At 52.5% G+C, this 25,023-nt stretch overlaps 1 protein-coding gene and 1 long non-coding RNA gene across 5 annotated transcripts in view; one reads left to right on the top strand and one right to left on the bottom strand.

Annotated features, from left to right (window-relative positions):
* The window catches only part of LOC139084715 (uncharacterized), a 52,087-nt gene that overhangs the window by 7,174 nt on the left and 19,890 nt on the right, over nucleotides 1-25,023 (bottom strand). Inside the window, exon 3 of one of the 3 annotated variants that reach the window (XR_011542363.1) lies at nucleotides 7,237-8,093. The exons of 1 other annotated variant lie outside the window; for it this stretch is intronic. This is a non-coding gene — a long non-coding RNA (uncharacterized lncRNA). Of the gene's footprint in view, nucleotides 1-7,236; nucleotides 8,094-22,924; nucleotides 23,261-25,023 lie in introns of those variants that run through there. One more of the 3 variants, XR_011542365.1, reaches the window with a different exon arrangement.
* Nucleotides 377-22,937, top strand: CABP1 (calcium binding protein 1). Of its 2 annotated transcripts, XM_070628702.1 has the most exons (7): nucleotides 8,980-9,196; nucleotides 13,816-13,995; nucleotides 16,770-16,800; nucleotides 17,049-17,192; nucleotides 18,234-18,343; nucleotides 18,577-18,724; nucleotides 22,483-22,937. In XM_070628702.1, exons 1-7 carry the CDS (start codon nucleotides 9,152-9,154, stop codon nucleotides 22,506-22,508), a joined length of 684 nt encoding a protein of 227 aa, XP_070484803.1. In that variant the 5' UTR covers nucleotides 8,980-9,151; the 3' UTR covers nucleotides 22,509-22,937. The 2 variants fall into 2 exon arrangements, with proteins under 2 accessions (XP_070484802.1, XP_070484803.1); XM_070628701.1 differs by lacking the exons at nucleotides 8,980-9,196; nucleotides 13,816-13,995 and adding an exon at nucleotides 377-1,104.

The raw sequence follows: 25,023 nt of genomic DNA, 5'->3' as shown, positions 1-25,023 counted from the left end.
CCATTCTGGTTCGGCGTCTGTACGTAGTGGTGTCATAGAGCCTTCATCTTTTAGTTTACTGCACCTCTCTCGTCCTCATTTCCAAAGTTGTACCCCCTGGGGAGTGCACCCCGCCTGCATTTCTGGTGGTTCCGGCGGTTCCAGGGCACTGTGGGAGCCTCCAGGCGTGTTAAGGGGCACTGCCGGTGCTGTCAAGGTCTGGGCATCTTTGGGCCCTTCGCCGAGCCCCTTCCCTTGCGCTCCCGGCATTGCGCCGCAGCGCCCCCTCCGCCGCCAGGGGCCGCCCGGAAGCGGGGCTCCTCGAGCGCGGGGCGGGGCAAGGGGCGGGGCGCGGCGGTACCTGGGCCGCCGGGGAGCCGGGGGTGGGCTCTTCAGGGACAGCCGGCGGCCCCCCCAGATCCGCACTGCCAGCCGCCGGGGAGCTCCGGGCTCCGGGCGTAGAGGCTGCGCTGTCACATGGGCGGCGGCGACGGGGCCGCATTTAAGCGGCCGGGGGACGGCGCCCGCCTCCAGCGCGTCCTCGGGCTTGGCTCCCGCCGGGCGCCCCGCTCTCTGCCCGCCGGGGGCCCCGCGCCGCGCCGCACCGCGCCGCCCCCGCCGGGCCATGCGAGCGCGGGCCCCGCCGCGATGAGCTCGCACATCGCCAAAAGCGAGTCCAAGACGTCGCTGCTGAAGGCGGCGGCAGCGAGCGGGGGCAGCCGGGTTCCCCGCCACGGCCCTGCCCGGGAGCCAGTGCTGCCCAGCCGCCGGCTGCCCGGCACCTGCCCGGGCACGCCGCCGCCGTCCGGGGACCCCAGTTCGCGGAGGCCCCTGTGCCGGCCCGCGCCGCGAGAGGAGGGCGCGCGAGGGAGCCGGCGCGGGCTCCCCCAGGCGCACTGCAGGCCCCGGGAGGCGCTGCCGGCCGCGGCGTCCCGACCTTCGCCGCCGTCGCCGCTGCCGCCGGCCCGCGGGCGGGATGGGGAGGAACGGGGGCTGTCCCCGGCGCTCGGCCTCCGGAGCTCGCTGCGAGCCCCGGGTCGCGGGGACTCCGCTCCAGCCGCCGCGTCTGAGGCAGACCCGTTCCTCCACCAGCTGCGCCCTATGCTCAGCTCCGCCTTCGGCCAGGTAAGGGCCGCGCCTCCCTCCCGCGCTCCCGGGAAAGGCGCTCGGGACCCTGCCGCGGCCGCGCGCCCACAGCCCTCCTCCTGCTGCCCGCGGCCCCCCGGGTCACGCTCCCCTAGTCCTCCCGCAGCCCGGCGCCGTTGCCGGCGCTTCTCCTCCCCCGTGCCTGATTCAGCACCCTGTGCGCTGTCCACGCCCCGGGCCTCTTCTGGGCCGGTTGCCACGGCACAGCCTCCCTCCACCTGCCAGCTCGGGAGGGGAGCGACCGCCACAAACCGCCCGCAGATTTGTGGGGGTCAAGGAGGGGCGCTCCGAGCAGGTGGCGCCAAACCCACTCCTCTGGCCCCTGACCAAGACCGCCAGTGAACGACCCAAGACAGCAAGGAGTTTGGAGTCTGGGGGTCAAGAGTCGGGGGGACTTTGGGGCACACAGCCTTGCTTGGGGATGAAGGACCCTAGCCATTGCCTGTGGTGGCCCCCAAAAGCTGGGAAAAGTTAGGAGAGCTAGAGGGAGACTCAAAAATATGAGAAAAGAGAAGTGTCTGGGTAGGCATGGAGGGGCTGTACAGATCTAGGGCTCGAACTGGAACTTTGGGGTGTGTTAAGGAGGCTGTCACTCCAGGGATGCATTAGGATAGCAGTTGGGCAGTTGTTAAGTTGTAGGACATGGAATAACAGCCTAGCCTGAATTGGTGTGCATTCTAGGGTCAGAAAGGTCACTAAAGGGTCACCAGTGGCTCCTTTTGCTTCTTCTAGACCCTTCTCTCAAGGATCCGTGGCAGCTGGGAATCTGCCCTTTAATCTAGGTCTACAGTTTGGGGGTGGGCTGCTGTGGAGAGAGATTCAGCAGAAAGCAACCTGTGAACTCCTGAGCAAAGCCAGGATTTCCTCTAGTTCTGAGTCCGTAATGAAGTCAAGCTCAATGGCACAGCGTTGAGACAGTTCTCGGGCAGCCGAGGAGGGGTGTAATGCATAGGTCTGATCAGAGTGTTTGCGTGGTGTGTAGGGGAAGAGGGTGGCCTGAGCGTTTCTGTGCTGGGATGTAGCGTAAAGAAGCTGTTTCAAGCTCCTGGCTTGCCATGCTGGATCAGAATTCCAAGGAGGCTGTGTGTATTTTGCTTCAGATCTGCACATTTCTTTTCAAAATAGTACTCCGCAGCGGCTGATGCTGGCGGAGGTCTGACATGAAGGCAGCTGCACATGGATTCGGGTTGCACGGGGCTGCTGTGGTGGTGTGATAGGGCAGCGGTGTGTGGCTTTGTTCCTGCAGGGAGCCCTCGTTAGCTGAGTTAGCTGGAAACAGTTCTGCAGAGTAGAGATTTGGACCAGGGCTGTTAGAGTTAGTGCCATGATGTGTTGAGGGAGTAGTTCCCTGTGGTGGCTTATATATTAGTGAGGAAGTGTAGGGTGTGAGGGGAGGAGTGGTCTGTGCAGTGGGTCTGGGTTGCAAAAGGAATACGGTGTTGTTGAATCAGTGACATTTATTCACCATTTATCAAATATTTTTTGAGCACCTACTTTGCCCAGGCACTTGCTGGGCACTAGGGAGACAACAGTGAAGAAGATAGCCGGGGTTCTGGCTATTTTGGAGTTTGTACTCTAGCAGTTTGGAAGGGTAGGTCATTTGCCCAGAATCACACACTTTCTGGTTATTCAGTTTGCTGGTGATCTGACTTCGTTCCTGGAAAAAGAGCCCTTTCTTTCCAGTCTCGCAGAATTTTTCTGCATGGGCCCTTTGTGAGCTCAGAGCATTCCAGCTACCTTCTTGTCTTCATCCTTCCGTTTCTCAGTCATTAAATGAGGAATATTCTCCAGCTCAGTGTTCTGAAATGTCACCAGGGTCACCTGAGTCAGGAAGAGCTGGAAGCTCCCATCAAATATTTACTACCTCCTTCTGGAAGCTCTTGCCTCTGGAGCTACAGAATTTTTTTTTTTTTTTTTTTTTAAAGCTCAGCGCATTCAGTTTGGGCTTCCTGCTGACAGCTGTAAGGCATCTGCCTGAACAACAGTAACAACAACAACAAAACCCAGCCTGGGTCTTCTGTGCCAATGTCTCCAGTCTCTTGCAACAGAAGGGAATGAATCTTTCCTTCCCTTCTCTTTGTGTTGAGATTTCTGTCCATAGAGACAGGGTCGGACCGAGAGAAGGGAAATAGGGTTCTGAAGGCAGAAACTTCCAGATAAGGTCTGCTTAGGGCGAAGTATAGCCCTGAGGAAGTATATTTTTCGTGTCTTCCAAGTTCCTTTTTTTTTTTTTTCACCTGAAGTGAATCACTTAACCTCATTAAGCCTCTGTTTCTTTATTTGCAAAACGGATAATCACAGTGCCTCGATGGGTTTTTGGGAGATCAAATGAGATATGGAGACGGGCACTGAGCTTGGCCCAGTGTGTGGCCCAGAGCAAGGGCTCTATCAATGTTAGTTATTATTATTGTTGTTATTATTGTTGATTACCAAGGGCTGCATCAGATCTTCTTCGTTCCATTTGTAATGGAGTCAGGAGGAGCCAGGGTGCAAAGTGACACTGAAGGTGTCAAGATAGATTCCTACATTAGGGGAACAGGAATTAGGATTCTTCTGGTGACCTCACCGAGCATCATCACTGCCTGCAGGGAGATGGTGTGGTTTTGAGGCTAAGGCATGGAATGGTGGCGTGGGAGATGCTGGAGCTGCAGGTTCCAGTCCCAGCTCTGTCACTTCCTCTTGCTGTGACCTTGGGGCTGTTATTTTCTCTCTCTATCTGGGTTTCTTCATCCAGAAATGAGATTGACAAAAACTACCTTCCAGAGCTGTTATGAGGGTAACATAAGGTTAAGGATGTCAAATGGCCTGACTCGTTGTGGGTGGTGGAAAAAGGGCAGCCTTCATTAATGTTGTTATTATTAATAGAGTAATCGTCTGAATGAGGGCCTGCCGGAGGTACTTTGAAAGCTGACTCTGAGCCAGGTGAGGAAGGCCGTTAAAGGAAGGAGCTGAATGACAAAGGACCTTCCCTAATAGCCTCTTTGTGGCTAGCTAAGGACATGCCACCCAGCTGCTCAGAAGTTAACTCAAAATAGGCATGACTTAAGGCAACTCTTGGCATTGGGTCTTGGAAAACTATTTTAAGAAAAGTCTTTCTGCTCCTTACCCTAAGTTCAGGAAGAAGTACCCCTTGGAGAAGAGGCAAATGCGAATAAAACCCACAGCTCTGACGCATCCTTTCCCTTTTTCTAGCTATAGAGACATCTCTTCTGATTTCGGTAGGCTAGCCCCATTCCCATACTGCTTTGCACATAACAGGATGGCAGTACAGACATCGATGGTTTTTGACTTACGATTTTATAATGGTGCAAAAACAACACACATTCAGTAGAAAACATACTTTGAATTTTGATCTTTTCCCAGTGATATGCAGTACAATACTCTCTTTTGATGCTGGGCAGTGGCAGCAAGTGCACCTCCCATTCAGCCCCACCATCACCAGCGTAAACAACCAGTACACTGACAACCATTCTGTACCAGAGAACCATGCTGTTTTTCACTTTCATACAGTATTCAATAAATTACATGAGACATTCAACACTTTATTATAAAATAGGTTTTGTGTTAGATAATTTTGCCCAACTGTAGCCAATGTAAGCGTTCTGAGCACATTTAAGGTGGGCTAGGCTAAACTGTGATGTTTGGTAGGTTAACTGTATTAGAAGCATTTTCTTTCTTTTTTTTTAAAGATTGGCACCTGAGCCAACATCTGTTGCCCATCTTTTTTTTTCTCCCTTCTTCTCCTTCCCAAAGCCCCCGAGTACATAGTTGTATATTCTAGTTGTAGGTCCTTCTGGTTGTGCTATGTGGGATGCTGCCTCAGCATGGCCTGATGAGCAGTGCCACGTCTGCACCCAGGATCTGAACTGGTAAAACCCTGGGCCGCCAAAGCAGAGTGCACGAACTTAACCACTTGGCCACGGGGCAGGACCCCAAAGCATTTTCAGTGTATGATATTTTCCACCATCATAAGTCGAGGAAGATCTCTATTTAATGAGTGAGTGAATGAATGAATGACTGGTATCTCCAGCCTCTGGACTTCAGAGGTTTCTTAGTTCCTATAGTTGAGATGGGAGAGAGAGACCGTGATGGTTTGGGTCCTAATGGATTCAGTTGCATGAGAGCTGTGTATGTTACTCACTCCTGCCCGGCCGAGTCTCTGCCTACTGCTCCCTGAGAGGGCTGGGAGCCCCTATTGCCTTTCCTCTGGGGCCTGGGGAAGGGGAAAGAGCAGGTCTGTTTGTGGTTAACATTAGTCATAGGTGGTAGGAGGGGCTTGGCGTCAGTTGTCAGTTGGTGAGAGTCCTCCAGGACGTCTCCATTTGCCTCTAGCTGTTTTGGGGAAGCCAAAAGGGTACTTGAGACCTCAGTCTAGAGCCCACTAAACAACTGATGAAGTCTCTTCTCATCGTCTTATCTTCATAGCAACCTGTGAAGGTTGGCATTATCTCCCCCCATTTTTGAGATGACGAAACAAGCTCAAGAGAGGGGAAGCGGCTTGTCCAAAGGTCACCCAGTAAATAAATGACAGGACTGTGACTTGGTCTGCGTCTCTCCAAACAACCTGCCTGTGCCGCACCATGCTGCTGGGTGGGAAGTCACAGAAGTGTGTTTCCTATTTGTCAGAAGCATCCACAAAGCACCTCTCAGGTTACGATCCAGCTTTCCCGAGTGTCTTAGCACTGGGCTGCCATCCAAGTTCAGATGCTGGCAATGGCTGATCAGGGCCGAAGGCCAGCCTCTCTCCTAATCAGGAATAATCAGCAACGGGTTTACCCTTCTTATCCCTCTGATCCTATTATTCCATTCCAGAACTCAAAGTGCTGCTTCCGGAGGCCCACAGGCTGCTGCCACAGTGAATAGAGATGGGGAGGTGGGGCTGTGTGGTGTGCTTTTCTCCTTAGAGAAGCCCCCACCATTCAGCCCTTTTAAAAATTTTCTGCTAAGAGTCAAGCCCCCTGCCCCCTCCAGATCACCAGTTACTCATCGCTCAGGACCACCACCACCACCACACCTGCCCAACCCCAAATAGCTTAAGCAAGCTCTGTGTTTGAATCCCTGAATCCCTTGCTGCCCTTAAGCCTCAAGTTAGCGTCAGCACCCTCCCCACTAAAGAGGGATGGGATTTCTTCAAAGTGTGTGACTTTTCCGTAGGAGCCTGGTTTTGCTGTCTCCTATGTCTTGTTTCCAAGGACAGAGGCTTATCCCAATGTCAACAAGTGGGTGCTGTGCTCGGAGCTGGCCTGCAGGGGGCAGAAGTCACCAGGTCTGACAATAGGTATCGCGCTGAGTGCATGGAGGCCACGCGCAGCCCTTTAAGCCCAGTGCTGGGCAGGGGCGGGGGGCACCTTCTAGGTGCCTGGCACTGCACCAAGCCCTTTGCATGTGCTATTTCATTAACTTCTCACAAAAGCCCTAGAGGGAAGTGTTATTAGAGTACCCATTTTATAAATAAACTGAGGCCCAGAAGGATTGACGTGTCTCAAGGTCACACAGTTGCTAGGCAGCAGGGAAAGATTTGAACCCAAGTCTGTCTGACTCTGTATTCCAAGATCTTCACCTCTACATGAGTGGTTCTCAACACTGGCTTCCGGTTAGCATTACCTGGAGTACTAACCAACACCGATGGCCAGAGCTCACCTACATCTATTAAATCAGAATCTGTGGGGAAGCTCCCCAGTGATTCTGATCTGCAGCCAGCATTGAGAACCTCTGCTTTACACTGTGCTGCCCTTTTGTGCATCCACGCATTCAGTTAATATGAATTGGGTTTGTACCTGGAGCCTAACCCTTCCCCACTCTGGGGTCCCTGGTGAGCCCTAGCTTTTCAAAAGAGTCTACAGATGGTTGGTTTTCTAGATTTGGTCTACAAGTCTTTCCTGATCCCCCCAGACTAGATCAGATCCCTCTGTGTCATATTCTCAGAGTTTTTATGTTTCTCCCTCAGAGCATTTACCTGAAATGTAATTGCGTTCCTAGCTCTTTAATATCTCCTGCCACCTGCTGGAATGGAAGCTCCCTGAAAGCAGGGGCCGTGTTTATCTTGCTCGTTGCAACATTTCCAGAGCCAAGCACAGTGCCTGGCACATATGGACAAATTGGACAATGATATTTCTTCTTTCCATTTTAATAATTACTTACGGAGTACCTCTTAGGTGCCATGCACTTTCGCACATACGCTTTATGAGCAAGATAGGCGAAGCCTCGTTTTCCGAGGAAACTGAAGCTCTGGAATGTGAGATGTCAGAAGCCAGCAGAGCCAGGACTCAACCCCAGGCCTCCAGATCCTTCCCATTCATCTGAGTCCATCATTCTTCCGCGTGACCCTGACCCCGACTATGGAGATGCTGCCTTCATGCTCTGCTTCCAAGGAACACGTCTTTGAAGAAGGCATTTATGTTGGCTGCTCACTCTTCCCATTCCAGCTCCCCCGGCAACTTCACCCCTTTCCTGCCCTTTAGGCGTCAACAACCCCCCCTCCAGGCTCCTCCCTCTGTCCCCAGGGGCTGCCCCTCCTTCTCCATATCCCGCTCCGGAGGTTTGGTCCAAACAAGGCTGCTGAATAAGTTTCCTGATTAAACCATTCCGTTGTCGTCAGCAGCAGCACAGTCGTCAAGAGCTATCCAGGGACCTCCTTCCTCAGCTCCCTGGGAGTGAGCCTGTGGCTCCTTCTGGGCAGCGTCCTCACCCATCTTCCCTAACGAGAGTTCTGACCAGCCACCAAAACTGGGCGAAAAGTCCCTAGGAGAGGAGCCTCTCTGGACTCAAAGTTCTTTCAGCGACGCATACAAGGGTTCTTGCATCAGGGCCTGGGAGTTCAGCTTCCCAGGCTATCTCTGCTGCCCCCTGCTGGGAGAAGCTGTGTGCAGGGAAGCAGGGACATTTCCTCTCTTGGGTCATCTGGCTCCGGCTGTAGGTCTTGAATGTGACAACTGAGGCTTGAGATGAATTCACATCGAAGCTGGAACCTAGGAGGATGAGGAAGAGCCAGTCACCTAAAAAGTTCCAGTTGTGGGAGCTTGAAGATCGCTTTGCAAAGAGTGGCCTCTCTGCTCTGCACCCCAAGGAAGCCGGTGAAAGATCCTCGCTCAGGATTAGGCAGAGGATTAGGAGAGAAGGTTCATACTCTTGCTCAGGCCCTCTGTGCCAGCACTGCCTCCATCCTGTCCCCCTCAGGGCGGTCTCTTGGCTTCGCTTGGGTCGGAGAGACCTCACACAGCCAACGGAGCAGAAGGAGCTGTTCACTGCTGTTGGCTCAGTGTGCTTCCGCCCTGGAGGCTCATCCCATTTCAATGACGAGGCAAGTGTGAAAAATGGAGCGTGATGGAGATGTCACAAGATCTCCCAGGCCCGCAACTAGAGCCGCCTGCTCTCAATCCAGCTGCGATTGCCAGGGGGCAATTAGGATGTGCGTGTGCTTGTGTGTGTGTGTGTGTGTGTGTGTGTGTGTGAATGCACATACCAGGCTGGGAGCTTGGAGGCACCCTGGCTTGGGGGCCCAAACTAGCCTGCTTCCCCTTCTGGGTCTGCTGGCCTAATTCCCAGCTGCAGCTGCCATTCTGGCCCACCCACCCCCGGACAATCTCCCTGCAGATTTGGCAGTGGGAGGGGGGGGCTGAGGGAAGGGGAATGAGCCAGAGAGAGGACTCAGCTCTAATCTGATATAGATGATCCAGCAGCCCTCTCCAGCTCGGCTGCCCTCTGCCATCAGCTCTCTGGGTGATTTTTCTCTGTGCCCTGCACTCTCCCCTCCTGCCTTCATCTCCTTAAGAAAGTGCCCAGAAAGTTAAACCCACACACACAAACACACACACAATCCACTTAAAAAAAAAAAATCAGAGAGCAGGAGCAGGCAGACGAGTAAGAGAGCACGCGCACAAGAGAGAGGGCTCAGATCGGTCCTGGAGGAAGAGCGGCACAGGCAGAGGGAGGCTGGGGTTGGCGGCGACCGGGACTAAGGTCTCTTAGCCCCCAGGAGCCTCCTTCATGGACCCGGGGATCCTGAGAGGGGCTGCCTCAGCTTAGGATGGGCAACTGTGTCAAGTCTCCACTGAGAAATCTCTCAAGGAAGGTATGTTTCTGGAGTTCCCAAGACCTGGGGCAGGGGTTGGGGCATCTTGCCATCTGTCCCAGAGGCTAGGCATGGATGGGAGGGGCATCTGAAGCCTGCTACCTTTCCCAGGGGTTCTGTCTAAAGCTGCTTCCCTGTTCTTACCTCTGGATTCCCTCCTATCACGGTTTTCTATGTCCCAGACTCTGAGCTGAAGTTGGGACTTAGAGCTGCATGGGGGACTGTGTTTTGGAATTTGCACAATATTTAGGAAAGAAACCACGTAGCTCCTGGGCTGTAAAATGAAAAGCATGGCTGTTCAGGATATGAGTAGACAGACCCCCTTGGACCTGGCAGGATCATAAGGGGATTGAGCTGGGTTTTGACCCTGCCGCTGCTGGCTCCCTCCCAGCAGTGGGGCTGGGGGTTCCTTCATCTCCTTTGAGGGTCTCTGACCCTCTCTGCTGGTCTCTAAGCCTTCAGAGTTGTGCGTTTTGAAGTAGATCCCATTGCTACTGAAAGGAACCAAGCAGCGTACGCCCTTCTACCCGCGATAATTCTTGAGTCAGGTCAGAGAATCTCAGCTAGGACTGGACTGGTTCAGGGCCCAGCATTGTTTCCACTGAGAAATAGGATGTTGAGCAAAGGTGTCTGCATGTCGCTTCCTACAGGGGATTTATGGCTTATACACCAGGATAAGATTCTTTTGCAGAAATTCCTTTTGGAAAGCAAATAATCACCTCCAAAGCATTTTTCATGCAAGTCTGGGCTTGCCTCTTTAGGGTTTTGCTTCAAGTGGGCTCTGCCCGTACTTCTACCCCTCTGTACTCAGGCCATAGAAGAAACTCATCGATTTTAAAGAAAGAAGGAATAATAGGGATGTTTTCTTCCAATGCTTGCGTTTTCCAGACGAGGAATTTGATTGCCACTTAGGTTAAGTGACTTACCCAAGGTCTCAGGTTAGCTAATGGCCCCTGTGTCCCTAACCCCATCCTACCTCCTCGATCAGTTTGACAGCCTCCCAATTTAGGACATTTCAGGATTTTCTGCTTGTCGTCTTCCTCATTTAGCTAAGCTGCTCACATCAAATTCCTTTTAATCTTCGCTGTTCCTGGGATCTTTCCGAGGGTTGACTGTTTCTTCTGTGCGCCCCACCCCATCATCTGTCATCTCCTTAGGGGAGGTTTTTGCATCGGCAGTGGCCTCCACGCTGTTGCAGAGAAGCAGAAACTAATCTGAATTAGTGTACAGGGCCACAGGGCGAAAGCCCTTCCCCTGGGTTCTGTCCAGAGCTTGAAAGGTGAACTTAAGAACGAGACTGTCTTTTTGTCCCACCTTATGCATCTTCTACACAGTAGACTGCTTAACAGTCTGACCTCTTGGGTCTCCTCTTTCCAGCCATGTGACCTTGGATAAGTTACTTGACCTCTCTGTGCCTCAGTTCCCTTGTCCATCAAGTGGAAATACTGATATCCACCTCCTAAGGTGATTGAGAGCACTAAGTAAAGCGCTATGCACAGTGCCTGGAATATAGTTCTCAATAAATGTTAGCTAGTATTATTGTCATCATAACCATCGTTTTTCCACTCTGGGTTTTCTGAGAAGGGGGATGGAGGAAAAAAGGAAAATAGGAGAGATTTTGAGTCCATGGGATAAGGTAAAAGACCATAAAACTTACTGCAGTCCATTTTGGTTTTTATAGCTATAATAATTGCTTTTTCCTGAATACCTGCAATGTATCCAACATCTGTTATCTCATTTGTTCCTTTCCACCAAGTAGTTCTCTTGGCTCTTTTATAGAGAAAGGAGCTGGACTCAGAGATAAGAGCTTTCCTAAGGTCACACAGCTGGCTGGAAGCAGAGCCGAGATTTAAACCCTGGTCTGTATGAATCCAGAGCTGGTATTTTATTTTTGCCTCTGTAAGAGGCTGCCCTTCTCCTTTTCCTGCTGTCATTAACATTATTCATAGATTCCTGAATCTGACCTTCTAGGCCAGCTAGTTCAAATTCCCACTCACAGCAGCAGTCCCCTCTCCCACCTCACCAACTGCTCACTCATTCAATGTCTCCTTGAATATCTTCAGCGAGGGGGAGCTTTGACCTGCCTACTCTTGGCCAGCTTGTGTTGTTAGAAAGCTGTTAGGTCATGAGGCATGCTGGCCCCTCCTGTTGCCATGCCACACTCAGGAGATGTCCCCTCGGTGCCAGGAGACATTGTCAGCCTGTGGGCTGCTGCCCATTTGGCTTCCTAAGTGGTAGTTGGGAAACTGGTAATGGTGAGAGGCGGCCACTGCAGGCTCTGAGCAGGGCAGGACCAGGCTGTCAGGTGCCATCACTGGCCGAGGAGGAACAGCAGCCTCCCGGGGCAACTTGGTGCCAGGCAGTATTATGATCAAGAGAGGCAGTGGAAATTCCCCAGCCACCACTGGTTCATTCTTCGTGGGAGCAAATTCTCCATCGTTCTAATTTCTTTCCTGATTAGCAAATATTCTCCTACTTCCTCTGCCAGCAAAAGTAAATGCCTTCTGGCACCCAGCGTCTCTTAAGTTGCATCATCATCACCATCATCGTCATCCTCGTTGTCATCATCATTGTCATCACCATGGCAACTCATTTATTCAGCTCTTACCATGCTGTAGGCACTATGCAATAGCTCATTTATTTCTCACAGAATCCTGTGAGTAGACATGAATAGCCCCCTGTACAGAGAAGGAAACTAGAGCACAGAGAAGTGAAGTGACCTGCCCAAGGTCATATAGCAAGCAAGTGGCAGAGCCAGTATTTGTCCCCAAGACTCTTGGATTCCAAAGCCAGGATACTGATGTGCCTCTCAGAGTTCTGTGCAGCCTGCGGCCTCCTCCCTCCTGGGTTGCGCTCACTGTGAGCCAAATGTGCAGGAGTCAGCCAGAAACTAAAAGGCCGATTCTCTATAAACAGCTTCTGAGAGTGCTTCCTGGGCGTAAGCCACCGTCTACTGCCGTGCTTCCTCTGAGCCACTCTCCCAGTTGGAAGGTCTCTCTGCTTCTGCCCCTGCTTTAGCCAGGTCCCAGAAGCCTGTGCGAGTGTGGCTGAGGCTCTGAATGTCTTTTGGTCATCAAACCAGACAGAGCCCTTGGTCTATCTGACACCCTCAAGTTCTGAGATCCCGAGATGACCTTATTGCACCCACTGGACTTGGTCCTTCACCTCAGGTCTGAGTTGCTGCTTCCCCTTTGAGGAACCAGAATATTGCTCATCCCTCTCTAGACCTGGAAGAGACTTAGGAAGTGGAAGGGAGGCTAGTGTGTGGCTCCACAGTGGGGGTTTTGGGGGAAGAAGCGTGAGAGGACAAGGTGAGACGGGGCAGGTTGTTTGGTTCTCAGCCTTGGAGGTCAGGCTGCCCCCTGGGTCTTAGCATCTCCTGGGCGTGAGCTTCTTGGAGCTGGAGGAGACTGACAGGAAGAGGAGCAGCAGGATGGAAGGGTAGGGTATGCAGCTCTGGGGTTCTTGGACAAAGACAGCCCTCAGACTCTCAGCTGCCGTCTCCCTCCTTGGGAAGGTTTAGCTCCAATCGCCACACTGAGGGGAGGCATCCGAGTCCTGGGCTGAAGGCAAAGTGCCTGACCTGGATTCTGGGAGAGTCAGGGGGAGGGGCTGGGCATCCTGACGAGGCTGGGGTGGAATAGAATGTTGTGTCTGGATGCTGCTCTGTCCTAAGGGGACGGTCTGTGGGCAGTGCTGACTTTTTATAGCTGCATGGGAACCGTCAGGGAGGAGGATGGGTTGGCCAGGGCCTGGGAGCATAGCTATATTCGGTAAGCAGAGAGGGCCCCTGCCTCAGCCTTAGAGGTCAGCAGGCTGGGCCAGGCAGGGAGCCAGGGAAGGCGGGAAGGAGGCGAAGGAGAATTGCTGGTGGCAGAGAGGGTCTAGTCTTGAGGCCACAAACTGGGTGGAATCCAACCCACAGATGTGCATTGTTTGGACCACTTGGTGCTTTAAATCAAAAGGTCTGACGACACTGGGCTGGAGTTAAGTCGTGTTGCCCCTTTAGAGGGGACACACAGCATCCATTTTGCCCCGAGCCCCACGTCTTACACCTGCCTGCTTCGTTTATGTTAGCTACGGCACCTGTGTTTGCAACCTCCAATCTAGCAGACTAGCTGAGCCTGCTCTCTGTGCTGCCAGCTCTGATTGCCCCCACTGCCTTCCTGGGGGCAGGGTCAGAAGTCAGTTTGGGAGCTTGGCCCCAGGCATTGCGCTGAGAAGTTGGGAAAGGACATTATTCTGTTAGTCTCTGAATGAACAGCCTCCCTTTGCCTGCTTCTCTCTCTGAGCTTCTGCATGCACACAAGTGTGTGATTCTGGGCACATGTATATCTCGTGTGTGTGTGTGGGCACGCACATGTGCTACACAGTGGGTATCACCCAGCTCTCCCTGGAGCATCTTTCAGTCAAGGATCAGAGCCTCCATCTGTTGGACCAATCTGATGCCTGCATCTGTGCATCCTGGGAGCTCTCCGAACCCTGCTGCTTGACTCTCAAGGGGCTTCTCTTGAGGAGAGCCCCTTCTAGGACCAGGAGCCAGGCTGGGGCCAGGAGGACCCTGTTGGGCAGAGAGGTGACGCCATGCCTCTTTTGTATTTGCTTGGTGCTGGCTGAAGATGCGCCAGGAGGAGAAGACGAGCTACACGGTGGTGCAGATGAGCGAGGAGGGGCTGGCGGCCAGCGGCGAGCTCCCCGGACCGCTCCTGATGCTGGCGCAAAACTGCGCTGTGATGCACAACCTGCTGGGCCCTGCCTGCATTTTCCTCCGCAAGGGCTTCGCTGAGAACAGGCAGCCTGTACGTAAGTTGACCCCAGTGGAGCCACACTCGACTTGGCTTCACAGGGCGTGAGGAGGTGCTGGGAAGAGAGGCTCCGTACACAGCAGCCCTTGTCCCCAACAGACACACCTCAAACCCTCAACTTGTGAATCTGACCCACAAAGTTTCCCACTCTCGGCTGCAAAGCACGGTGAGTCCACATCCACCAGCAAGAAATAATAATAGCAGCTAACATTGTTTTGGGTTTTTTTGAGCACTTACTATGTGCCAGGCACTGTGCTAAGTGCTCTGGTGCATTGCGTCATTTAAGCCTCCGAACAACTCCAAGAGGTGGGTACTATTATCATTCCCATTTTACAGATGAGGAAACTGAGTTGGAGAGGTGACATGCTTAGGGTAACAGCTGGTGGGTGATAGAGGTAGGATTCAAATTCGGGGTGTCTAACTCAAGGGCCCTCCTGTGTTCTGAACAACAGTACTGAATACACAGCACTGTCCAGTAGAACTTTCTATGATGATGGAAACATTCTACAGTCTACGCTGACCAATACTGTAGCCACTAGCCACATGTGGCTATTGAGCACTTGAAATGTGGCTAGTGCAACTGAGGAAGTAAACTATTAACTTAATTCCAATTCAGATTTCAATAGCCGCATGCGGCTACTGTGTTGGACAGCCTCCCACAGGTATCTGAACAGTCACAGAGCGGAGGGTATTAATGACGATGTGACACATACAAACATTTGCAGGTTCCATTTATTGAATGCCACGTGGTAAACACTCTGCTATCTTGTCTCACGGAATGCTCACAAAGGCCCTGTAAGGTGGGTACTGGTATTAACCCATTTTACAGATGAGGAGACTGTGGCTCACGGAGTAACCTGCCCAAGCTCCCACAGCTAGGAAGTAGCAGATGTAAGCTTTGCACTCGAATCTGTTGACTCTAGAGGCCAAGTTCTTCTCCCTGACCACATCGTTCCGTGTGTGCTCCATTCCCACCTGATCCCCGGCGCAGGCGCTCATGGTTTCCCTGCCACATCGGTGGGCATCCTGGCTCTACTACACTTACCCCTGCCGCTCTGCACTGGGGAGTATGTGCCTTAAGGGCCAGCCACCAGGACTCAGCCAGACCAACTCTGGTCACAGGTTCACTGCAAAGGGGTCCTTGGCTTTCCTGCTTCCTGCCTCCCGCTATATGAGAAGAATGGAGGGGGCTGCAGTGGGGGTCAGCAGGACCCCATTCCTCTGCAGTCCTGCAGAGCTGGGTCCTAGAGAAGTGGGAGGCTGCCTGAGGCCTGAAGGGTGGGAAAGGACTTGTTATGTCCACAAAACACGTCCCAGCGAGGGTACTCTGCATGTGTGCACATGCATATACTCACTTAGTCGCTTTGCTTACTGGGGTACAGGGCATTGCAAAGAACATCTTTTTGGTCACCAAGACCGAAGTCTGACTAGGAATGGGAGTGACAGCCCTTGCATGGTGCACCGTTTTTAAGTGGAAGTCCGTACAACCATCTCACAGAGACATACACACCTTCTGTGAATCCTACCCTCGGCTAGAAATGCCACCTGCAGGACCCAGCAGCTTGCAGCCGGCTCATTCCAAGCTCATATATGCTCTCAACACTATCCTGCCTCAGAGAGCCACGTCTGAGCGCCGGGTCCTGTGCACATGTTTGTCTCACAAGATGTTGCTCAGCAGCCCCTTTCTAGAAGATTCTCAGATTTTTCCAGAGTTGAAGTCCCTTGCCCTGGGGCCAATTTAGAGTGGGGGGCCAGCAGCTGTCTCTTCTGCCCTGGCCCTGTGGGCTAGAACAGCCTGTGTGCACAGCTGAGATGCCTCATGCTCACTGTGGCACGCCTGCGTGTCTGTGTCCATAATAGGTATGCCCACACCTGGTGTGTGCTTCCTCAGGGTGGGCACACCCTCCCCCATGTTCTCCCTGCCCGAAGGCAGACAGCTGTGACATGTGGGAGGATGAGCCCTGTGGACCAGTTTTGGGAGCCTACTAAGCAGGTCCAGCTGGGCAGCCATTTCTCCTGGGCACGCCTGGGCCGACTGGCACCTCACCAGCCAGAGCCTGCCCCCTGCCTCCTCCAGCCTGCCCTTTGGAGACTTCTCTGCCATCTGTTCTGATGCCTAGAGCCCAGGGTCTCCTTGACTCCCCAAGGAGACCTGGGCACTGCTGGAGGCTGGAGACATGTGCTTTGGACGCTGACAGCAGCCAGAGGCACTGGCGGCCCCCAGGGTCCTATGCTGTCCAGTGACAGGGCAAGGTGTAGGATGGGGGTCAAACTGGAGAAGGTGGGGCAGTGCCCAGGAAGCAGGACGCAGCCCTCATCCTGCCTCCACAGCCTGGGCTCCTCCTCCTCTCCCTTCCTCTTGGCTGCCTGTCTAGTCCCCGCCTTCTCTCCCCTCAGCCCCTCTCCTCCCATTGCCTTACAGGCCTCCACTCTGTTGTGACCTCCTGCTGACCCTGTTTTATTTGCAGGTTTTTGCCTCTGGACCAGCTTTCTTCCCCAACATGTTCTCGTGTCTGGAATAAGGGGCTAGGGGAGCGGAAGTTCTGTGCCCAGGCTGGATGGGGCTCTTGGGTCCCTGGGCATCTCCCATGCCTATGGGAGATATGAGGCTGCGCCTTCCCCTCAAGGACGTGGTCCAGGCACACCTCTGCTGCAGCCCTGTCACCTCCCACCCAGTGCCTGCTGCCGCTTGGATGGCCCACAGGTTGGGCATTTTGTGACTTCGGGGCCCATCGCAGCTGCTAATAGGAGCCATTCTTTTGTTTCAGGACAGATCACTGAGGCCAGAGGAGATTGAAGGTAAGATCGGCCCCTCAGGGGTAAGGGTTTCTCAGCCATCCAGCAAGGTGAGGGAAGGGAGGTTGGTGGGAAGAGAGGCACACCTCGGCCTCCTGGGGACAGCCGTGGAGCATCCTCTGTGGAGCCAGGTGTCAGAGGAATGCGCAGTCCTGGGCAGCTCCAGGGTCTGGCTCTCCAAGCTGGTGGGCCCTCGGGCTGCCTTTGCGGGTCCCACTCCCAGCCACGTCCACCTTTGTCCTCTTCCCCAGAACTCCGAGAGGCCTTCAGAGAGTTTGACAAGGATAAGGATGGCTACATCAACTGCCGGGACCTGGGCAACTGCATGCGCACCATGGGCTACATGCCCACCGAAATGGAGCTGATTGAGCTCTCCCAGCAGATCAACATGAACTGTGAGTCCCTTCACGGCCACCTCCTTCCCTTCCCATCCTCTGCCTTGCAGTCCTGTGCAGTCAGACAGGCCTGGGTTCAAGTTCTGGGCCCACCTCCTTCCAGCTCTGTGACCTGGGGCACAGCACTTACCCTCTCTGAGCCTCACTTTCCTCACCTGTAAAATGTGGGGTGTACTAGGGGGAGTGGAGCACAGGAAGTCAATTAGGGAATATCTGTCACAGCCCGCTACCTGGCACATAGCAAGAGTTGAACAGAGGGATGGATGCTCTTATTATTATGTTTTTCTCTGTCTTAATTTGGGTTCTCCCAGAAGCAGACCCTGAGACAAGGATTTGAGAGCAAGTAGTTTCCTTGGCAGGTGAAGGAAAGTGTTGGTCAGGCATAGGGAAGGGAGACAGCGAAGACGAGGAGCCAACAGAGGGTGTTCTGTCAATCAGCTTCCACTGGGAGTGACCGGAGTCTATTTCTGCTGGGGAGCTCAGGGGGTGCATGTCACATGCCCGCCTCAGAGTTATCCCCCAGCCGTCACCTCACCGGCTGGGTCTTTCTCCCCCAAACTCCTGTCAGTCCCTGGCTGGAAGCTGTGTGAGCAGGTGTAGGTGGGTCGGTCCTCTAGCGCTCCTACCTACTGAGAGACCCAGTTGGAAGTTGAGTTTCCATCTGCACGACAAGGGTAAGGCTGGGGGCATGTGGGCCGGGCGCCCGTAACTGCTGCTTCTCTCTCTGCCTTTCTGCGTGTGTGTCTCCATCTCTCTGCCTCTGAAATTCTTTTCCTGTCTCTGTGACCTGGTGTTTCTTTCTCTTATCCATATCTACCTCTATCCTCTTCCTGACTTGTTCCTTTAGTCAACCCCTGAACACTCCTGAGCCATTCTTTGACAAGCCGCCCGTCCATGGTCACCTCTTTCATTATTTGGCCTTTGGTTAAGCCTTGGATCTGGCACTGGGCAGGTCAGGGAGGAGTTGGTGGTGCCCTCAGGTGCCTAACTGGAGATGGGGAATGGTTAGATGGATGACTTAGCCCTTTCTTCTGTCCCCAGTGGGTGGCCATGTGGATTTTGATGACTTTGTGGAGCTAATGGGACCTAAACTCCTGGCGGAGACAGCAGATATGATTGGAGTAAAGGAACTGCGAGATGCTTTCCGAGAGGTGAGCGATGGGCAGTGGACAGACTGGTAGTGGAGAGGTTGTAATCCCAACCCCAAGATGGCTACTTGAAAAGAAACCTGAATCTGGATCCCAGACCAGGGGAAGGAGCTTGGCCAGAGAAGGGTCTCTGAGGAAGGGAGGACAGTGACTCTGGAGAAGGGGCTGAGCCTTGGGATCTGCTTGCGACAGTCTCCATGTTGTAGCCACCTTGCCCTCCTTCCTGCCCTCTCTAGTTTGACACCAATGGTGATGGGGAGATAAGCACCAGTGAGTTGCGAGAAGCCATGAGGAAACTCCTGGGTCATCAGGTGGGACACCGAGACATAGAGGAAATTATCCGAGATGTGGACCTCAATGGAGATGGACGAGTGGACTTTGAAGGTAGGTGGGGCTTGAAAGTGGGAGAGAAACCAAAGCAGTAGTGGCCATCCATGGAGCCCTGCAACTGGGTATCCATCATGCAACCATCAATTCACTTCAACTTCCCATCCCGCTACCCTTCCATCCTCCTACTGCTCCATTCCTGCATCCCTCTAATTCACCTCCCATCCCTACACCCATCCATCCATCTACCTGTCCATCTTTCAATATCTATCTCTCCATCTTTTTTTTTTTTTTGAGGAAGGGTAGCCCTGAGCTAACATCTGCTGCCAATCCTCCTCTTTTTGCTGAGGAAGACTGGCCCTGAGCCAACGTACGTGCCCATCTTCCTCTATTTTATATGTGGGACGCCTACCACAGCATGGCTTGCCAAGCGGTGCCATGTCTGCACCTGGCATCTGAACTGGCAAACCCCGGGCCGCCAAAGCAGAACGTGCGAACTTAACCGCTGCGCCACCGGGCTGGCCCCTCTATCTCTCCATCTATTCATCCCTCCAGGTGCTTATTTGTCCATTCATCTCTCTCTAAACAATCACTTATACAACCATTTATCCATGTACTTATCCATCCATGCATCTATTCATTCTTTTATGCATTCCCTCATGCATCCATCTACCCATGTACATCTCTCCATCCATACTTCTGTACTTTTGTTCATACATTGACATATCTCTATCCATCTGCCCCTCCTTCTACCCATACTTCCATTGACCTGTCCATCTGTCTGTACAATCACTTCCCCATCTATATCCATCTACTCATCCATCCATCCATCCATCCATCCCGGTGTCCATCTGCCCCCATCCATCTATCTGTCCACCTACTCATGCATCCAACCATGGTAGGTATTTTCTGGACACCACACTCCTCAACCTGACACTCCAGTCCCCTAAGATCGTACCACAGCTCACCTCCCTAGCTGCAGCTCCTACCATTCCTCACGTACACTCCACTTTAAAGCCATACCAAAATACTTACGGTCCGTGAACCAGCTAGGCGCTCACTGGAATATGCTGTTCTTTTTGTCAGGATGCCTTTTATTCTATCTTCAGTTGGCCTAAATTGTATTCATCCTTCAAGACCCAGCAGTGGGACCATTTCCTCCAGCACTTTCCCCTGCTTCTCTGGATTGAATTTCTTCTCTGGGCTTTCACAGCATCTCAGGTTCACCCTCGTTCTTCACACTGTCCCCTAACTGCTAGTTACGGTTGTCTCTCCACTTGACTCTGAACTTTTTGAGGACAGGAACCCCATTTTCTTTATCTCTGCGTTTCCTACATAACTCAGTAGCTGGCACATAGCTAATGCTCAGTAAAAGTTTTTAAAAAGCAATCAGTATTAATCATAATACTTATCATTTATTGTACACTTATTATGTACCAGTCACTGTACTGAGTACCTTTACATATATTATCTCATTTAATTCTCACAATGACTCTATGGATTGTGCTGTGATTACCTCATGTTACAGATGAGGAAACTGAGGCTCAGAGAAGTAATATAACTTGCTCGAGATTGCCTAACTATTAGGAGGCAGAGCTGGGTCATAAACCCTGGCCTGGAATCTCAACCACTACATAATACTGTGCACAACGCATTCAAGGCACTATGGGACATAGGGGAAAAATACAGTAAAATATAGACTTTGGACTTCAGGAATTTGCATTCTGAGCAGAAAGACAAATAGACATGTGCCAGAGTGTGAGTGTGTCCAGGACACAAAGGTTAGGAGGCCTTTTCCGGGGAGAAGTTGACCTTCAAGGGAGAAAAGAGTGTGGATAGATGGAGAGAAGGTTCTGGTACCACCAGATCTGAAAATCTCAGGTCATACTGTGTCCAGATAGTGCCCCCTACAGATGACAACCATTCCTTGAAACCCCAGCATCCCCCATTCATTCTGCCAGCATGGATTATACCCTTACTGTGTGCTGAGACCTGATCCCCACCTTGAGGGGCCCAAGACCAGCAAGGAAAACAGAAGCCAACAGTACAGTCCATTCTGTTTTGAGAAAAGAACAGTAGGCTGTGGGGTCCAGAGGGGGGGGCCCCTGTACCAAGCTGGAGGGGGGATTAGGAAAGGCTTCCTGGAGGAGGCTATAAATAAGTAGGGCCCTAAGAGATGAGTAGGAGCTACCAGGTGAAAAAGAAGGAAGGGATATTTACCCAAAGGAGCTGAAAAGTTATGCCTGCACAGAAACCTGCACACAGATGTTTATAGCAGCTTTATTTATAATTGCCTAAACTTGGAAGCATCCAAGATATCCTTCAGTAGGAGAATGGATAGCTAAACTGTGGTACATGCAGACAGTGGAATATTACTCAGTGCTAAAAAGAAATGAGCGATCAAGCCATGAAAAGACATGGAGGAACCTCTAATGCATATTACGAAGTGAAAGAAGCCAATCTGAAAAGGCTGCGTACTGTATGATTCCAACACTGTGACGTTCTGGAAAAGGGAACACTATGGCAAGAGTTAAAACATCAGTGGTTGCCTGGGGTTGTGGTGGGAGGAAGGGATGAATTGGGGGAGCAAGAGGATTTTTAGGGCAGTGAAACTACTTCTTATGATACTATCATGGTGAATATATATCATTACACATTTGTCCAAACCCATAGACTGTGCCACACCAAGAGTGACCCCTAATGTGAATGATGCACTCTGGGTGATGACACGTCAATGTAGGTTCATCAGTTGTAACAAATGTACCACTCTGGTGGGGAAGGTTGATGGTGGGGAAGGCTGTTTGGGGGGCAAGGGGTATAGTCGTGTGTTGCTTAATAATGGGGATATGTTCTGAGAAATATATCACTAGGTGATTCTGTCATTGTACGAACATCATAGAGTGTACTTACACAAACCTAGATGGTATAGCCTAGTACACATAGCTAATGCTACTAATTATAGTTATATGGTACTAGGCCGAGTGGTACTAATCTTATGGGACCACTGTCGCATGTGCAGTCTGTTGTTGACTGAAATGTCGTTAGGCGGTGCGTGACTGTATACGGGAAATCTCTCTACTTTCTGCTCAATTTTGCTGTGAACCGAAAACTGCTCTCAAAAATAAAATCTAGTTTGAAAAAAAAGAAGGCAGAGGGGACAAGCTACAGGAAAACTGAGAGGTGAGAGAGAGAGGGAGAGAGAGAGAGGGCCAGTTTTGCCTGAGGCGCTGAAAAGGAGATCTGTTTAGGGGCTGGCCCCGTGGCCGAGTGGTTAAGTTCGCGTGCTCCACTGCAGGCGGCCCAGTGTTTCGTTGGTTCGAATCCTGGGCACGGACATGGCACTGCTCATCAGACCACGCTGAGGCAGCGTCCCACATGCCACAACTAGAAGGACCCACAACAAAGAATATACAACTATGTACCGGGGGGCTTTGGGGAGAAAAAGGGAAAAAATAAAATCTTTAAAAAAAAAAAAAAAAGGAGACCTGTTTAGCTGGAGCATAGAGATTGCGGGTGAAGGTGAGAGATGAGGCTGAGGATGTCAGCTGGGGCCAGAACAGGGAGGGCCTTGAGGTCATGTCAGGATATTGGATGCTGTCCAGTGGGGAGCGTGGGAGGTTTAAGAGGGGTCAGATATGCAGATTAGAAAGCTTGCTGGCTGCTGTGATGGATTGGAGGGGGCCGAATGGATGTGGGGGACCAGCAGGGAGTCAGGGCAGTGGCAATGGGGAGGGGAACACAGGGAGATTGGGAGGTGGCACCCTGAACTGAGCCCTGACTGCTGCTTTCTCCCCACCTCTCCTGTGCCCTCCCAGAGTTTGTTCGGATGATGTCCCGCTGAGGCCTCGAGGGCCCCTCCAGGACTGCCAAGCTCCCACAGGTGGGGAGAAGAGGAGCCGGGGCACGCCTCAGCCCGCCGTAGCCGCCGAGAGCCCAGGACGTACTGGCGGATGGGGCCTGCCTGCACCGGGGGAGGTGCCCACCCCGGACCCCCACCCCTCCGCACTGTGAAAGACTCACAACTCCTGCAACTGGAAAGGGGGCGCCCGCCGACGAGGAGGCCACAGTGCCAAGCCGGCAGAGGTCACGCCAGGCGCCAAGTGCCATGTACCCAGCCGCTGCTGGCTGGGTGGGCCAGGGAGCTCGCCAGAAGACCCCACACAGCATGTCTGCCCTGGGTCAGAGCCTCTCGCCGTCCTCCTTAGCTCTGTGCCCGTCCCAGCTCGCCTCAGCCCTATCTCAGAACCAATAAAAATATTTCCAAGAGAAAGGCAGCCGTCTTTTATTTGGTCCTTGGTGGGGGGCGGGGAGGTGGTCTTTGCTCCTTGGGCCTGGTTAGAGGACACATTTCCTGAGTACCAACTGCACGCCCAGGACCGAACACTCCTGCATTCAACATGCATTTATTGAGTATGGTTAGGTACCCAGTCACTTCCACTCTTATCCCAGAAGCCAGAACCTGTGGGATGCAGTGATTTGGCTGGGTATGCAGCTGCCCCAAACAAAAGCAGGTTCTAGAAGAAAAGGAGACTGGATATTGGATAAGCATCTAGCATGGTCTGCCCCACTTCCTGTCTTCCTGGAGCTTTCACACTGGTGGAGGAAGCAGACAGGAAATAATCACATTGATATATGATTACAAACTGTGGTACCACTATTCAGGAAAAATGCAGGGGCCCCGCACTAAGGAGGCCTGGCCTACTCTGGGGAGGTCAGGGGGCCTTCCTGAGGAAGTGATGACAAGGTTTTTTGCCCTGGAGGAAACCCAGTGTATGTAAGAAGACAGATGTAGAAACAGCTGCTATCCTCTCTGCTGAGTGGGAAGTGGGACAGTAGAGTAGTTAGACCCTGGGTTTACTTGCTGTGTGACTTTGGGCTAGTCATGTCCCCTCTCTGAACCTCAGTTTCTTCATATGTAACGTGGGGATAATAAAGGATCACGAAGCCCACAGTAAGTGCTCTCAGGGCATCACACTGCACCCCTCCAGCTGCCGCTGTTCACTGCAGTAGAATTGTGCCACGTGGCGATATTAGGATGCATTATAACCACTGTAATTAATTTCAGTAAGTGAAGGGTGGAAGGAGTCCAAAGAAGAAGTTTGTGGGTAGAAATTGTCCAGAATCTTTGACAGCCTTGGGGCATAATCGGATGAGTGTGTGGGATGGACCTGTGTACTCCAAGCCATTGGTTCTTAAACTTTACCCTGCATAAGCATCATCTGGAAGATTTGATAAGTCACAGATCTGCGCCCCACCTCACAGATTCTGATTCAGTGTTTGGGGTGGGGTCCATGAGTTCGCATCTCTAACAAGTTCCCAGGGGATGCTGATGCCTGCCAGTCCAAGGACCATAATTTGAATAACACTGCTGTAAATCCCAGACGCATGGGAGGCAGGTGTGCTTCCAGGCAGCTGGGGGAGGCTGTGGGCTCAAGGCTGGAACTGGGAGGCGGGTGGAGAATCCCCTGCCCATAAGCTGCAGCCGAGGGAGGATCCTTGTTCTCAGACCAGGCAGGCAAGGTGGGAAGGGCTGTGGGCTCCAGCCAGAGGCCTGGGTAATCCCCATGTCCCTGTGGCCAGGGGAGCTGGGAGCTCCAAATTCACTCCAATAATCCAATTCTGAGACTAAGCCCTTGGCTCTGTGCCCCGAGAGCCAGGCCTGCAGCCCTGCCAGCTCCTATGCCCACTTAGCTCTGCCCAGAGACCCCAGATCTACACTGTTTCAGGAATACAATGGCCTTGGCGGGCCAGATGAGCAACCTGTAGAAAGAGGGCTTCTGTGGGCATCTCTGTCAGCTGACAGGATGAGCCCCTGGGGGCACCAGAGGGAGAGGGTGGAGATAGGGTGTCAGCCAGGATGCTTCTGTCCCCAGTATCACGGCCTCCTAAGATCATAGACACAGTGGCTGTGATAAAGCAGCTTGAGAATATAGCCAGGCCTCTGATCAGAAGAAGCCTCATGCTCAGGACAAGGGGAGGCCCAGGGGCTGGCCTCTGCCTCCTCCCACGCTGAGACTAGAACTCCTCCCCTTATATTTTGGGTTCCTAGTAAAGTCATTTGAAATAAAGAGTTCTGCTACCTTCCAAGAACAGAGATACATTTTCCTAGATGAACCCTATCCCAGGCAGGAATTCTTACTGTGACCTGAGCTCGGTGTGTATTGTCTTAGAAGAGCTCTCATTATCTGAAAGGTCTCACACTGAGCCTAGGCCTGCCTCCTTGTGTCACTCATTCATGCGTGCATTCACTGATATTTATTGAACACTCACTATGTGCCAAGGTCCCTGTCTCTAGTAGGGGAAGCAGTTAAGAAAACAGACAAGTGGGGCCGGCCAAGTGGCCGAGTGATTAAGTT

This window comes from Equus przewalskii, chromosome 7 (genome assembly GCF_037783145.1).
Source record: "Equus przewalskii isolate Varuska chromosome 7, EquPr2, whole genome shotgun sequence".
NCBI classification, from domain to species: Eukaryota; Metazoa; Chordata; class Mammalia; order Perissodactyla; family Equidae; genus Equus; species Equus przewalskii.
This window is presented reverse-complemented; position numbering and strand designations above follow the sequence as displayed.

Bases quoted from the DNA above. Each gene is read 5' to 3' on its own strand.
- CABP1 (XM_070628701.1), top strand. From the start codon at position 457: ATGGGCGGCGGCGACGGGGCCGCATTTAAGCGGCCGGGGGACGGCGCC. The intron at 16,801-17,048 runs GTAAGATCGGCC...CCTCTTCCCCAG, and splicing joins GAGGCCAGAGGAGATTGAAG to AACTCCGAGAGGCCTTCAGA. The intron at 17,193-18,233 runs GTGAGTCCCTTC...TTCTGTCCCCAG, and splicing joins CCAGCAGATCAACATGAACT to TGGGTGGCCATGTGGATTTT.